The following is a 15,677-nucleotide window of genomic DNA, read 5'->3' on the forward strand; positions in this document are numbered from 1 at the left end:
AAAACATTTTCAACAGAGGATTTATTTAATCTTTATATGGAACAATTTACATTTTATACAAAAATCATTAGAAAACAGATTAAAGTGGCATCGAGGGGGGTTAGAGCTCATTGGCCGATGAGGACACAAGTCAATTTATTACTGACGTTGACATTTGTTGATATGCAACATCAAAACATGCTCAGGAGACAACCATGCATAAAAATGATCTCAAGATCTTTTAGAGCTCCAAGAATTTAGACAGTATCTCCAAATGCTTATATTGTTTGCTCGGACACACTGGCTAGCATTGCAGATATTTAAATATATCACATTCATAAGCCCTGGTCCTCTAATTTTTCAAAAGAACCTCACATTATACATTTGACCTGTCCTGGTTCAACTGCCAGACCATGTGACCTGTTTGTTCCGACGGCAGTCCACAGGGATGTCTGTGAGAACATACCCTGTTTGCAAGCTGAATGCTGCAACCATTTACTAAAGATTAAGATGTTTTTTTTTTTTTTTTGAGATATATTATGCGTTTCCTCTTTGCAAAGGACAAGACCCTCAAAATAGGAACCTACCTAAAACGAGGCTCTGTCATATCATGAGAAATCACCCACTGCTGGTATTGAGAATAAAACAAAGAGATGGGGCCTTGAACTTCCTTCATTCATTAAGAATAAAGCAAAATGTTCTGGAAACAAGATGACTGACTGCCTCTTGAAAGCACGTTCATCACAGGCTAGTTCCTTCTCACACCAATACATTAAATGCCTCCATCAGTCGTATCTACTACTGAGGTTACTCAAGTGTTTGGAACTTAAAATAATAATAAAAAAAATCTTCAATGAAATCAGGCCAAAAGAAGACACTAGGGGTAATTCAAAGCCAAAAAGAAAGGTTCAGTCTCCACATTGCCAAATTGTTTAACCATAATGTGGCATGGGATTACTTAAAAGAGAGTATTGTAAAGCATGTGCACTTACAGATGCAGTAATTCAAGATCAAACTAAAAACAACCCTCTAAGCCTGTTAAAAACAGTAATTGTAACCAGGTTGTGTTGTTAACGCATCATATATATTGTAATTACGAACAAAAATTCACATCTCGGTGCCACTAAGCCACAGATGTTGACGATTGTTAAAGGACTCCACAACGCAGACACTGCACAGTTGTGTGGTGATGTAGCAGGCGGCGCAAGCCAGTTCGCCTTCAATCACATTTGAAGGGGACACAAATGCTCAAACACACAAGTGTTTGTCAAAGTTCAAGAGGAGAAATGGCCAGCAAACACATCAGAACCATCCACATGAAAGCAAACGTTTTCTAGGGTTTCTATTCTTGGCACAAGTACATGCAAAGCTAAGAGACGCGACACCTGCATCTTAGATTTCATATTTTGGTCTGATTAAGGACAAAACCTGGCATTAAAAAAAAGGAAATCAAAGAAAAATTCACAAGGTTTTATAAAGCCACAAGGGTGGGGGGGAAGGAAAACATCTATATGCAACAGACAGAATAAGGCTACAGCTAGGCTTGCTTTAAAATGATCTCTCTTTTAATCCCTTTCTCTATCAGGTCACACATGCCCATAGCAGCACCAGAGGAGGAAACCCCCCTCTGTAATGTCACTCAGTCAGTTCCATCTTCCGCCGAGGGCGCGCCTGGCAGCGGCTCAGTCGGTTTCCAGGATTAACGGAGGCTGCTCGTTCTCTTCGTCCAGGCGCAGGGTGTTCATGTCGTCCTCCACTCCAGCACCCCCTACTGCCCCCTGATCCTCAGTGTAACCTTAGACAATGAACACAATATAAGGCCGTTTTAAAATTTTGTCAGACTTTTAGTTCCCTCCTCCTCACTTTTATGCCGAGTGAAAATGACGGTTTCTTACCTTTGGCAACAGCAGCACTGTAGGTCTGTGCCACAAGTGGCCGGTCGTGAGCTGTCTGTTCAAGAATTTCATTCCCTGGCTCTGCACTTCCATCTAACCTAAAACACGGTTTACATAGGGAGTAATTCACATGACCATCAGTGTCAATATCAACTATTTTTAATACAATACAAACTATGTTTAATAGAATTCAATTAAGAGACTACCGGTAATTGGAATATTTGCAATACCTGCAAAAGAACTTCGCTTATACATGTATATAATGTTAAACTAAAGACGTATTGTTGGATAAAAAAAAGAAAGTCTTTTCGCATCGAAACAGTCTTGACCAGGCATGATGTGTTAAGTCTTTAGTGTCAAGCAATTCCGCTGTTTTCACTCAGAGTGAAATGACAAAATCACAGCCAATCAGAAAATATTTAAAATGTACTATTTAGCTATGGAGTAAGATTATAGACCAATGAGATTTTAGTGTGGGCAGGATTCCCCAGCACAATGCATCGAAAACATAAGCCGCGTTTCTGCAGGAACTTTCCCCAGGAACTAGGAACTTTGGGGTGGTACTCTGTGTGTTTTGACCGCAGGAACCAGGGTCTAAATGAAGTTCCGGGTAAATATTTCCCCCTCCGAACGGCCCTGCTCGCGAGGTGGTACTTTTTCAAAGTTCCGGAACTTTCGGGTTTGGGACTTGAGCGCTGAACATGCTGATTGGTTGAGCTCCCGCAGCATTTTATTTCAACCGGCATTTTTAAAAGTCTTGCGAGGTTCGTTCTGCGTTCAGTAAATATCAGTCTAGCTCTTTCTGTCCGATGGCGTGCGTTAGTCATCTCACGGTCAATGTCCGTAATAGCTGATAATAACATACGTGGTCTTATTTTAAATCTAGCTTTACGAGCTTTCAAAATACACTTTAGTATCAGTGCGCGTCTCTTTTCCGCCGTTTTGTTAAAGGTGTCATGAACTGGCTTTTTAAAAAATTGTATACTGTTGTCTGAGGTCAACTTATGATGTTTGTGTGGTTTTTACATTCAAAAACATCATAATGAATAAGTAATAGGCTATTTTCTACCCTGGTTTTGAGCCTCTCTGAAAAACACTCGGATTTGATGGGCGTGCCTCACTGAACACTTGAAAGTAAACGCCCACGGCTAGGATTGGATAAGATTTGCATATTTAATGAGCTTCAGCTACCGTCAGTCCCAGGAATGGATGGACGGACGGACGCTCGCTCGCTCAAAAAAGTACTTATCTTCACGGTACTTTAGACTGCAGTGGAAACTCAGACAGTAGCAGGTCTGGGGGGAAAAAGTTCATGTAAAAAAAGTTCCTGGTACAAATTGATGTGCGCATGCCCAGTGCCCGTAGTTGTATCCCTTCTAGTCTCGCCCCGCGCAGGACGTGGTGTGATGACATCACCATTTCACAAAATATACGGATTGGCTGTACACACGAAAACGCAAGGGTGTCGTTTTCAGATTTATCCACTCTGTGACCCGGTTTCAAAAAATATCGGATTCATGCTCCCAATACGCCGGATCCGTGTGGACGAAACACTGATAAGGTACAAAATTTTAACGTATACAGCTAAACGGGTCTCCGTGTGGACTGGGCCTCAGTCTTGAAAACTGCACATTCATTTCTACTGCTTCTGTTACATTTTTGCAGGAACCAACCAGACTGGCTTATCCCCCTGGCGCGCTATTGGCGGGTTTAACATGATGACGGATAAAAAAGCGATGGGTCGTTGCCCGTAGATCACGCCTCTTGTGGTCTGATTGGTTGAAGGACTATCCAATTGCGTACAGAGACATTTAATTTATGCTTGTTTATCACGCCTCTTGTGCAGAAAAAAATACAGAGCAGACTGTGTATCAATGTTCAATCTTAAATTGAGCTTGGTCTGGTGATTGTCAGACAATCAAAAACGGTTAGTCCTGTTTTAGGATCTCGTGAACCAAAGTCATGGCCAAAAGAATTCTATGTATATACACTACCGTTTTTTTTTTTTCTGAAATAAATTTAATCTTTTATTCACCAGGCAGTAATGATGCTGAAAATTCAGCTTTGACAACACAGGAATAAATTACATTTCAAAATATATTCAAATAGAAAAAGTGAACGTCAATTGTGATAATATTTCACTTTTTCTTTTTTACTATTTTTGATCAAATAAATGCAGCCTTGGTGAGCATAAGAGACGTCTTTCAAAAACATTTTAAAATATTACCGACGCCAACGTTTTTTAACTGTGGTGTATTTTTAGAGCAATGTTCTGATAGATAACATTTCAACTTGGTAACACTGGATCTCACTTATGCTGTTTCATTAGTGTGCATTCTCCGCCCTCCTGTGGGTCCAGATTGTACAGGTAAAGATAGCCATCTGCTGCAGCCACCAGCAGGCGTGGAATCTTCTGGATTCTAGAGACCAATCATAAGCAAGATAATCAGAGACACATCTACCCTGTTAGCAACCACAGTCTGAAAGCATATCTAGATCGTATTAAAAACTTTGGTCTGTTGTGCCATTTCAGAATGGTTTTTCTCACATTGCCAGAGCGCAGATGTTCTTGTGACCTGAAAAGGGCAGTCTGACTGTAGCAAATGCCCTTCCTTGAGTGAACATCTCTGTTACGTGTGCAGGCAGATATGTTGTGGAGGCCATCAATACTTTCCCAAAGTATCCCGTCCAAGTAGTGGGCTCCTCCTGAGGCCTATGATGGAAAAACAGGAGTTTGAAAATGACAATATTGTTGCAAAATAAAAATGAAAACGAAAGCTGTGCCAATGTTATGGCTTGCCAACAGATCTGTTATCAGAAGGCGGTTTGCTCATGTTCTAACAGGATTTTATTATAAAAAAGGAAGATGTACAAATTCACAAGAAGTTTGTGTTTGAGATGTCTGGAAAAACCACTTATTTCAGTGGGCATCATTACACTGACTTCTCTCTCTGGTTCTCCAGCTTAAAAATATGAACCGTCTCTGTGTTGCTTGAGGCAGACAGGTAGAGTCCCTCCATACTGAAGGCGAGGGAACAGATGCTCACACATCTGTTGAGGGATAATTACAGGAAGTGCATTGTTTTCATTCTGTGTTATTTAATTATTGGATATTTGAATCCATACAAAACAGATAGAATCTAAAATAATATAGTTATCTACCTCTTTACTCCCCTCCTGAACTCAAAGAGCTTTTGGCCCTCTGGAATGCAGAACACACGGATCACAGTGCCCTAAAAAAAACAAAGAAAAGGTTTGAAAAATTTTACTTTGCAGAAGGTTAACTCTTAATCAATTATTCAGCACCTTAAAATATTGAAGGTTTATTTTAAACGGAACAATGGACTATATGCAAGCACTGCTATTCAAAAGTTTGGGGTCAGTAAGATTTCTTTTTATTAAAACTTTTATTCAGCAAGGAAGCAAAACATTGAACAAAAGTGAGAGTAAAGACATTTATAATATTACAAAAGATTCAAATAATTGCTGTTTTAAGCAGCGCAACTGTTTTCAACATTGATCATAAGGATTTTTAAAGAATCGTGTGACAATAAGTAATGATGCTGAAAATGTAGCTTTGACATCACAGGAATAAATCTAATTTTTAAAACAAATATTCAAACAGAAAACAGATATTTTAAATTGTAATAATATATTACAATCTTACTGTTTTTACTGTATATTTAAATCAAATAAATGTGAATGAAGTTTCTTGAAACTCCAACTGGGTGCTTGGACACATCATCAATAGCCAAGTTTCCATCCAATATTGCGAATTTAACTTCTGCGCAAAATTGCAATATCGCATAAAAAATGTGCGAATCCCATGTGTTGGTTAGTCCAGTTATTCAATCACATTCACTGTTGAGGCAAAGTCACGCAAGTTTTGTTGCTGTGCATCCAGGGATTTATTCGGTAAATGTGTTTCCATGCGCATTCCACCACAGTCTTCTTATTGGACAAAAAATGTATCTGGCTCAATTCAGCAGATTTATGAGCATTTTTAGAATTTATGCATATTTTGGCGTTTCCATTCGATATTTTTATGCAATGTCCTAAAATGCACATAAAAATAGGCAGATGGAAACATAGCTAGTGATGAAGACAAAAAAATCTTATCAACCCCTAACTTTGAAAATTAATTATCATCAACCAAACAACTGTAGCCAAGCAGATTCAAAAATCAAACTTTTTTTAATGCAGAAAGTACAATAAAGTACAAATCTAGTTGTTTTGAAAGAATGACATTTAATAATTTACTTATATTAACCAATACAACACATAGTAATAAAGTCCAATAGTTACCTTCATAGATTTTTAACTATAAATAATTTGGTTAATGAAGAATTCCATGCAGAGTCATCCGTGAACATTTGTGATTGACAAAGCAAACAATAGTTTAGAGTTTGGAATTGATTCACTGAATTAGTTACAAGTGAATCATGTGAATTCTGGTATATCATCCACTTTTAATATACTCAGTGTTTTAAAACACACCCATTTGTTTCACTACATTAGGGATTTTATAGCAGGCTAAAGATACCCATCACAGAAACGTACAAAATAATATTTAAAGGATTAGTTCACCTCAAAATTAAAATTTCCTGATAATTTACTCACCCCAATGCCATCCAAGATGTCCATGTCTTTCTTTCTTCAGTGGAAAAGAAATTAAGTTTTTTGAGGAAAACATTTCAGGGTTTTTCTCCACACAATGGACTTCAATTGCAACCAATATGTTGAACGTCCACATCAATGCAGTTTCAAAGGGCTTTGAATTGCTTCAAATGGTACTGCACGATCCCAACTGAGGAATATGGTCTTATCTAATGAAACGATCTGTCTTTTTCTAAAAAGATTCAAATGCATATACTTTTTAACCACACTTGATCGTCTTGTGCCGAACGTGGGCGGAAGTACCGCCCCATTGTTTACGAAGCAAACGTTCGAAGACTAATACGAACGCTTTTTTAACAAAACAGGTAAAACAATGATAAATTAAATAATAAATATGTAATTCAACATACAATAAAATTTGAACGATCATCCTTCTCCACACTTTTAAACAATGGGGAGGTATTTCCGCCCACGGTCGGCGTGACCTTTTCAACATATGTTACGTAATGCCTGGCTCGTTGCAGACCAGCACAAGACGATCAATTGTCGTTAAAAAGTATATACATTTGAATTTTTTTTTAAGAAAATGACCGATCGTTTCACTAGATAAGACCCTATTACACAGATGGGATTGCGCAGTACCATTTGAAGCACTCCAAAGCCCTTTGAAACTGCATTGATGTGGACGTTCAATATTTTGGTTGCAATTGAAGTCCATTGTGTGGAGAAAAATCCTGAAATGTTTTCCTCAAAAAACTTAATTTCTTTTCCACTGAAGAAAGAAAGACATGGACATCTTGGATGGCATTGGGGGTGAGTAAATTATCAGGAAATTTTCATTTTGAGGTGAACTAAACCTTTAAATAAAAACACGTTTTGTCAATTTAGGGTGCGTTCACACTTGTTATGTTTGGTTCGATTAAAACAAACTCTGGTGCGATTGCTCGGTTAGTGCGGTTCATTTGAACATATGTGAAGTGTGAACGCTGCCATACGAACCCTGGTGCGGTTCGATTGATATATGAACGCAACACGGACCAAAGACATGTAAACGAACCAAAAACAGGACGTGCTGTCACAAGATGCCGCTACAAGTCAGCTGATTTGACGACGCGGAAAGATCAGTGTATCCAAAATGAGTAGAGGGCAAACGTGGAGCAAAGAGGAGGTAAAGTGCCTCATCAATATATGCAGATCTCCGTTTCTGCGTACAACGGAGGAAATCCTGGTGCTGTTTTGAATGTTTTGAACATTTTATGAGCTCTTCGTGAGTTCTCAGCTGGTAAAATAAAACCATATGTACACGCATAAAATGATGGCGTTTAATCCAGCACACAGCATTGTTTTGAATGCTCGGTAAACAAGCTCCGTCGCGAAATATAAGTCACAAGCCTACCAATCAGGTTGTGACCGTATCCCTATGCCTTTGGTTTGGTAACTTTAGGTTCGCTGTTAAAAATGCCAGTGTGAACGCTAAGCGGACCAGGACTATATGTTTTGTTTTTTGGTCCGGACCAAACGAACAGAACTACAAGTGTGAACGCACCCTTATCAGCCTTTTTTATCTAGTAAGGAGCAGTAAAATGCCCTCACTAATCAGTTGTCATGATATTTCACTATATAAGTGAGGACATTTGGCCTTCACATGAATAGCCAAACCTGTAAACACATACACACAGAAAAACAAAGCTCTACCTTCTCAGAGGCTGTGGCCAATTTAGTCCCGCTTGCATCAAACGCCAGTGCTGCTAGTGGGCTATCATGGGCAGGTATCATGTTAGCTGCCCTCTGGGGAGGAATATCACACACACATTGACCAACCCTGTTTCACACAATACCTTAATTATTGCGAAACATTACACTAAACAGCACTTACCAGGTTGACCGTATCAAAAACCTGTACCTCCCCAATTGTTGCACTTCCCGGATAGGCCAAGTAGCAGTTGTCATTACTGATTGACAGGGCGCATAGTCCTATAAATGTTTCGTGACATATTAATAATAACAAATTAAAAATCTGTATGGCTACTATGAATTCTAATAACAGCAAGGCCGTTACTATCTGGTCGCTACATCATTTGCAAACCTACGTTTTCAGTTCCACAAATATAAATAGAGCACCTAACCATTATGAAAGAAGAACCTGCTGCATGTACTTCCCCATGAAAAGTCTGGTATAAACAACAATGATGCACTGATGGCAAGCAGTGTTACCCACCAGAAGGATTCGGAGGGGTCTCTCGAATGGTATGTAGTACTTTCATATCCCTAATGTTGTGGATATAGAGTGACTCCTCCAAACACACTATCAATCTCTGTGGAAAAAAAGCAGGTTTGCAACATTCTCACACGGTCTGATGATCACGCTTAATAAAATAAATTCAATACAGGAAACGTGTCACAGGAAGAGGATGTCTACTGACTCACCTGTCTGTTTAGTTTTACAGCCAGTATAGTGTTTGAGTAGCTGTAGTTGCATATCTCCGTTCCTTTCTTGAAATGACAGACCTTCAGCTTCCTAGGTGCCTTAAGGCTGACAATAGCGACAAGGCTGCTGGAGAACAATCTCTCCACGATGCACACATCTTCTGTGTCAGCTGAGGACAAATACACGGGAAAATAAAACGTTTTATGTACTAGACTCATGCAACCATTTATAATAAACTACAGCATTGGTTCACAACCTCAAAGGCACCCCTTTGTTGAACATAACTTGCTTGTTCAAACTATTTTTAACAGAAACTGGGAGTATTGATATATTAAATAAATGAACCACGATTCTTTTTGTGATTGCAGAATTATTAGGAACTGTATGTTCTTTAAAACAATGATTTCAGATGCTGTTTTAGTTTATAATAGTTATATAAATATAACAATAATTAATTCAAAAACTTTTAATTCATCCTGCACCTTCTGCTGAGGCAACATTAGACTCCAAGTGCATAGCAAATATTAAAAATAACGATTGTTCTGAAATGCCTTTATCCAGGTCCATTAATTTTTTTAAAGATTAAACAAAAACAGACAGGAAGACAGGCTTTATTCTGGATTTAGTCACTGTATGATCGTTGAGAGACACAAAGTGGGCATGCAAGCCATTCAGCTGTGACTATCTTGACAACAACAATTATTACATAATAAAAAATAGCAAGAAAAACACTTTTCATTTACAACGTTATTTTATTAAACAAATTAATGTGTCATCATTAGGTACAAGATATATATGGTCCCTGACATCTAAAGTAAGGTTAACAGTTGGCCTCAATGGATACTATTCCAGCACAGCTGGAACGTTGCATTGGCCAATCAGCATACAGGACCAGAACTATCCGCTTGAATAATTTTCAAGGACTCTCACTTTTCAAATAGTTTCTATGCCGCTGATAATCTCTGACCTCCAGAGAGAGAAGAACGGCATTATCAGCCCCTTCAATCAACTCATATCACGCCAAAGGCATGAGCAGCCATGTTGACATTGAATAATACACAAATAACTTACTACATTCATAGATCTGTTCCAATTTGTCTACTGATGACAAGGAGAAAAACTTGTACCCAGACTTGGTGCCAACAGCTAGGGATCTGGAAAGCAAAGAGGTAACAATAATTAAATGCTACAGTATGTGATCAAAACACAAATCCACCTTTTTATGGTCTACTGGTTTGCATAAATGACTAAAACAGGTTGTTGACATGATGGGGAAATGGGGTATTTTGCAATCCTTGTGGTGCAATGCTTGAATTTAAAAGGGCAGGAGACATTAAATGATTTAGAGTAGTTTTCTATATGTTCTTTTGCGTTGAAATGTAGCAGCTGTTATTGCTTATAAAAACACTGGCTTGTCGGTGAGGTGAGAGCGGTTACACTGGACTAAATAATAAGCTTTGACTAACTTGACAGCTGGTTCGCTGGTTACTTGGTTACTTAATTTAGAAAGTTAAACAAAAGGCGTTTAAAAACATAAAATTATCTTTCAGACATCAGAAATATATATATATAAAAAAACATTAAAATAAAGTTACTCGGGTGTTGTTAACATTTGAGCTACTTTTGCTGTGTCGTTCTACTTTGTTAAACACAACTCACAGCCCCATCTAACACTTGCTAAACAAGATTTCAACCAAACGTTGTTTTACATTACATTATTTACATAGTTAGTCTGACGTGAAGCTTTGCAGAGTTACAAATACATAATTTTCTCGTTAGCATGGGCGCTAGTGCTACACGTCTCGTGTGTGAATTTCTCTGACGTTATTTTACATGAGCAGAATTGGGGACTTGTTTAATACAACAAAGCTGCATTAACACATCACAGGAAACTGTCGGGCACCAACTTATCCTAACAGACAGAAGGGAATAATAGCAGTCAGTGTTTTAGCTGGTTAGCACGCTTTGTCATCCTATCTGCACTGCACGCGAGTGACCAGACACGACACAGATAAAGCGCTCCCATTATAACGAACGGAGCTTCGCGCGACTACAGTGGACATTATTCGTTGATTACACTGACAGCATTGCGTTGTTGTCGTGTAACGTTAGATGGGCTGTTAGGCCAGCAGCAGTGTGGTTGTTTTCTTACGTGTTATCCTGATTAAAGTTGGCGAAGAGCAGCTGGCTGCAGCCGGCCTCTCCGCTCTGACTGGCCAGGTTCATGGGCTCGACAACATTTACAGATTAAGCCGAAGTGAAAAGGGCTCAGATGTGGACTAGATCAGTGAAATCTGGGGTCGTCTCGCACTGCCATAAGTTCCACCCTCTTGTTCCAATGAATGTTGTTGTTTTTCTCCAGCCACTGTTGCACCTTTTCGTGCGCATGCGCAGTGGCTGCAGCACGCACCAGCACCGTCCAAATTAAAGGGGAAGGCGATCTATTGCTCCCTAAAGTGGACATGTTTCCCCCCTTCAAATTCTTTTGCAAAACGTATACACGTTTAACAGCAATTATTTTTTTTGCGAAATTCCAAAAGTTTTTATCTTTTTAGCCCCTAGTTGAGTATAAAAAAGCTTTCATAGAGCAGTGGTTCTCAAACTTTTTGACTCCAAGGCACCCCCCATTAAAGGAATATTTCACCCAAAATCATCCTTTTCTCACCCTCAAGTTGTTCCAAACCTATATGTTTCTTTGTTCTGCTGAACACAAAAGAAGATATTTTGAAAAATGTTTGTAACAAAGCACATAGAGCAACCATTGATAGTATTTTTTCCCCTACTATGGTCAATGGTTGCTCTATCTGCTTGGTTACAAACATTCTTCAAAACATCTTCTTTTGTGTTCAGCAGAACAAAGAAACATCATATAGGTTTGGAACAACTTGAGGGTGAGTAAATGATGACAGAATTTTCATTTTTGGGTGAACTATCCCTTTAAATTAATTAAATTGTAGAATTCCAGATGCATAGATTTAAAATAACCGTACATATCACATTACATTTCTAAGGCCTCTAAATTTTCAATTTAATAATTTTTTTTCTGAAAAACCTGTTTTACAAACATGCCTTCTGCCCACTTAAGGTCTTTTAGTATAATTAAAATAATGGTTGTGGTAACATGTCTTTTTGCTGTGAAATCTTTAATGATTTTTACAAAAGTAAATGTAGAATAACTTTTATATGGTTTTTAACATTTTAAGATGAACATCCACTGGACTAAATAAACTTATAGGTTTATTTGACTATCCATACATAATGTTTTAGAAAAATCATAAGTATAATTTAAGCTTTAGAGGAACATTTAGCTATTTGTATTTCTCAGTCATCCAAAAAAGAGCTTAAGCTAGCATTTAAATTTAATCTTATTATTGGGAGATATAGACATATATAGATATTATTGGGAGACACTGATATTTATATACATTTTATGTATGTAGTCTGCTTTACTCAATTTGGGCCTCTGAATAGCTCTGTATGATTTATCAGATATAAAAAAAAACATAGAACGCACATGCACTTTTTCTTAACATTTTCTTCTAGGCAATATTTTGTACACAGCAAAATATCCAGTGCAGCATTGTTGGTGTTAATACAAAAAGTGTTGATTCTGGTGTTGATTCGAATGGCATCAACACCTGCAGTGTAATTACAGTGAGTTGACATAACTGACACTAGTGATGAGTTGATCCACTTTCCGGTCCTTGCACATTATTTCCTGTTTGATTATTGGTGGACCACCACAATATACACTATATTGCCATGAGTATGGGACACTCCTCCAAATTATTGAATTCAGGTGTTCCAATCACTTCCATGGCTAAAGGTGTATAAAATCAAGCACCTAGGCATGCAGACGCTTGCCACCTGTGCATTTAGTCCATTCATGAGATTTCCTCACTACTAAATATTCTACGGTCAACTGTTAGTGGTATTATAACAAAGTGGAAGCAATTGGGGACAACAGCAACTCAGCCACAAAGTGGTTGGCCATGTAAGACCACAGAGCGAGGTCAGCGCATGCTGAGGCACACAGTGTGCAGAAGTCGCCAACTTTCTGCAGAGTCAATAGCTCCAGACCTCCAAACGTCATTTGGCCTTCAGATTAGCTCAAGAACAGTGTGTAGAGAGCTTCATGGAATGGGTTTCCATGGCTGAGCAGCTGCATCCAAGCCTTACATCACCAAGTGCAATGCAAAGCGTCGGATGCAGTGCTGTAAAGCCACTGGACTCTAGAGCAGTGGAGATGTGTTCACTGAAGTGACGAATCAGAGCATCTCCAAAACTTGTGGGGTGTCCCCGGTCTGCAGTGGTCAGTATCTATCAAAAGTGGTCCAAGGTAGAAACAGTGGTGAACCGGCGTCCACCGCCAAAAGCGCCAACAGTGGGCATGTCGAGATGCCACAGCACACCTTCAGGGGTCTGGTGGAGTCCATGCCATGACGGGCCAGCACCCAGTGTGTAAGTTTAGAAAAATATAATACATCTGTATGCCGATGATACTTATTTATACAGCAGCATCTTCTTTAAATCAAGCTCTACAGAACTTACAAAATGCGTTTAATGTAATACAACATTCATTGTTACAATTGAAATTGGTTTTAATTTTAAAAAAGTCATACTTATTCTAAGGAAACAGATGTAGCAATTTCAACCTTAGATGGCACACACATAGATGGCACAGCTAGCTCTTATAAATATTTATGGTTGGATGAAAAAGTAGCTTTAAAGGGTCACATTGATAATTTGCTGAAGAAGATTAAACCAAAATTAGGGTTCCTTTATCGCTTAAAATAGCTTTCCCTATGAGGCCAGAAAGAAATAGCTAGAGTACTTTTTTATTATCTATAATTGATTATGGTGACCTTGTTTATATGCATGCATCTTCATCTTTATTAAGGAAACTGTACTCTGTCTATCATGCAGCATTACATTTTGTGTGTGGTGCAGAATCACGCACACATCACTGTATAATTGATTAATCTCCAGCGTGGTCTTCTTTAATAGGAATTTGCATATATTTATTGCTGAGGCGCTTAAAGGCACTTTTAAAAGTGTAAATTGCCTTATTATACTTATAAACTCTTAACTTTTTGTTTTGTAACTGTTATGGTATCTCAGTTACCTTTGACTAAAAGTCCCAAAGGTATCCTTCCTCAGAATTTGGTAAACATGCTTTTTCCTTTTATGCCCCTTGGGCATAGAATGACTTGCAAAACATACTTAAAATGGAGGTTTTGCCACCTTTGAATACTTTTTAATTTATTTTGAAATCTGCTTTAAAAGAGTCTTATAAGTGCTTTTCTTGACCCTGTTTTTTTATCAACTTTTTTGTTTGAGTACTGTTTTATGTGAAACAAATATTATATATAATATATGTGCAAATTTAATGATTTAAAGTCATGCTTTACAGGGTTAAAATATTTTTTTTTCTTGATTTGTAGTTGTTTTAGCTTCTATTAAAGCTGGTTGTGTCTCATTTTAAACATTTAAGCCATCTCGAGTCTTTGGAAGTTTGCTAAGGCCACCTTGTTGAGGACAATCCATCGTGAATGTGATGTCCTCAGTCATGATGAATGAGACGCAGATTGAAATGTTGTTAACTTATTTAACCAGTAGATGGCTTCGTGCGCTTTGTCTCTGAGATGGCAAAAAAAATCTGCGTTAACAATAATTCACTGGCAGTATAGGCTACCAACCAACCCTCAATGGGTTGAGAAAATGTGCTCCACTAAGGTGAAAAAAAAAAAGTTTAACCTTTGTCATTTTTGTTTTCAATGCCATAGCCTAAATAATCACTAGTTTGACAACAGAACAAAAATTGTGTTTAGGCTTATGTTAAAAAGGAGCCTAGGCTACCTCAGATATAAATGTACTAGATTCCACGACATGATTCCAGAAGTGTGTTGTTTGTTTAGTTTTTGTTTTAATTATGTTTTGCCATAGGCCATGTTTTTGGAAAACCAGTTATTTGTAGGCTACTTATTTGGGGTTAAAAAACAAAAGGTTCACAGAATAGCGTGCATAGCAGATCCAGTTTAATCCCAGAGAGGTTAAGTTTGTTTGCGCGCTTCTAAACAAACGTTTCTAAAGCAAATATCCGCTACATGGAAAGCGATGGGAAAACATGAATGATGCCGTTCGTTGCCTCGAAGCCTTTTTGAAGTTTACTTGGAAGGAAGCAAAGGGGCGGGGAGGGGATTCTGCGAGCACAGCGGCATTCCTGACCGCGAGAGGGGTCGCGAGACGCTGTTTACGATTATTCCTAAAATCCACTGTCACTGCTTCTCGCAGTTCTGCTCACGTGCGCGTTCTGAGCAACGCAAGTCTTCACGTGCCTTGTAGAGGCAGTAGCTACTGCTTCTTTCTAAGTTTCGGACACCGAAACATCCGGAGTTTGGTCGTCACTGGCACTGGAAGTAGTCACTCTGTCTACCCAGGAGTAAGTTACGCAGCGAACATGTACAAATATGCACAGTATGGATTTTAGGAGGACGAAGTTCGGCAGGTAAATTACATCTAACCATAACGTTTATAACATTGTTTTCTTAATATTGCTGGAAAATCTTTTCTTTTCTTTTTAAAAAATAAAATAACTTCTACTATTTATGTTTTCTCCCATGTTAATAATAGAAAAGCACAATTGAAATGGGAATGAAAGCTGATAATAAGAATATAGGCCTATCAATATAAAACTATGAAACATAGCTTAAGATGGCTACAACATGTTGAAGAAGCCATTGTGTTTATACATGGGA

The 15,677-nt window shown here is 38.3% G+C and overlaps 2 protein-coding genes across 5 annotated transcripts in view; one reads left to right on the forward strand and one right to left on the reverse strand.

The window, feature by feature from the left end:
• wipi2 (WD repeat domain, phosphoinositide interacting 2) lies at positions 1-11,333 on the reverse strand. Of its 2 annotated transcripts, none has more exons than XM_079824090.1 (12): positions 11,072-11,333; positions 9,991-10,073; positions 8,919-9,088; positions 8,710-8,806; positions 8,368-8,465; positions 8,187-8,279; positions 5,037-5,107; positions 4,818-4,925; positions 4,423-4,587; positions 4,187-4,294; positions 1,875-1,972; positions 1-1,774 (listed from the first exon to the last, which is right to left on the reverse strand). In XM_079824090.1, exons 1-12 carry the CDS (start codon positions 11,143-11,145, stop codon positions 1,662-1,664), a joined length of 1,278 nt encoding a protein of 425 aa, XP_079680216.1. In that variant the 5' UTR covers positions 11,146-11,333; the 3' UTR covers positions 1-1,661. The 2 variants fall into 2 exon arrangements, with proteins under 2 accessions (XP_079680216.1, XP_079680215.1); XM_079824089.1 differs by having other exon boundaries at positions 4,812-4,925; positions 11,072-11,318.
• mmd2a (monocyte to macrophage differentiation-associated 2a) overlaps positions 9,969-15,677 on the forward strand; it is a 20,138-nt gene continuing 14,429 nt past the window's right edge. The window contains exon 1 of one of the 3 annotated variants that reach the window (XM_079824154.1): positions 9,969-10,088. In XM_079824154.1, the coding sequence (XP_079680280.1) occupies positions 10,024-10,088 (65 nt within the window). In that variant the 5' untranslated portion in view covers positions 9,969-10,023. Of the gene's footprint in view, positions 10,089-14,701; positions 15,428-15,677 lie in introns of those variants that run through there. The other 2 variants (XM_079824155.1, XM_079824156.1) reach the window with 2 other exon arrangements.

Source organism: Gobio gobio, assembly GCF_949357685.1.
Source record: "Gobio gobio genome assembly, chromosome: 1".
Classification (NCBI taxonomy): Eukaryota; Metazoa; Chordata; class Actinopteri; order Cypriniformes; family Gobionidae; genus Gobio; species Gobio gobio.

Excerpts from the sequence above, each read along its gene's own strand:
- wipi2 (XM_079824089.1), bottom strand. The coding sequence starts at position 11,145 with ATGAACCTGGCCAGTCAGAGCGGAGAGGCCGGCTGCAGCCAGCTGCTC. Across the intron at positions 10,074-11,071 it reads AACTTTAATCAGGATAACAC|ATCCCTAGCTGTTGGCACCA; the intron begins GTAAGAAAACAA and ends TTTGCTTTCCAG. Across the intron at positions 8,807-8,918 it reads CTGTAAAACTAAACAGACAG|AGATTGATAGTGTGTTTGGA; the intron begins GTGAGTCAGTAG and ends TTTTTTCCACAG.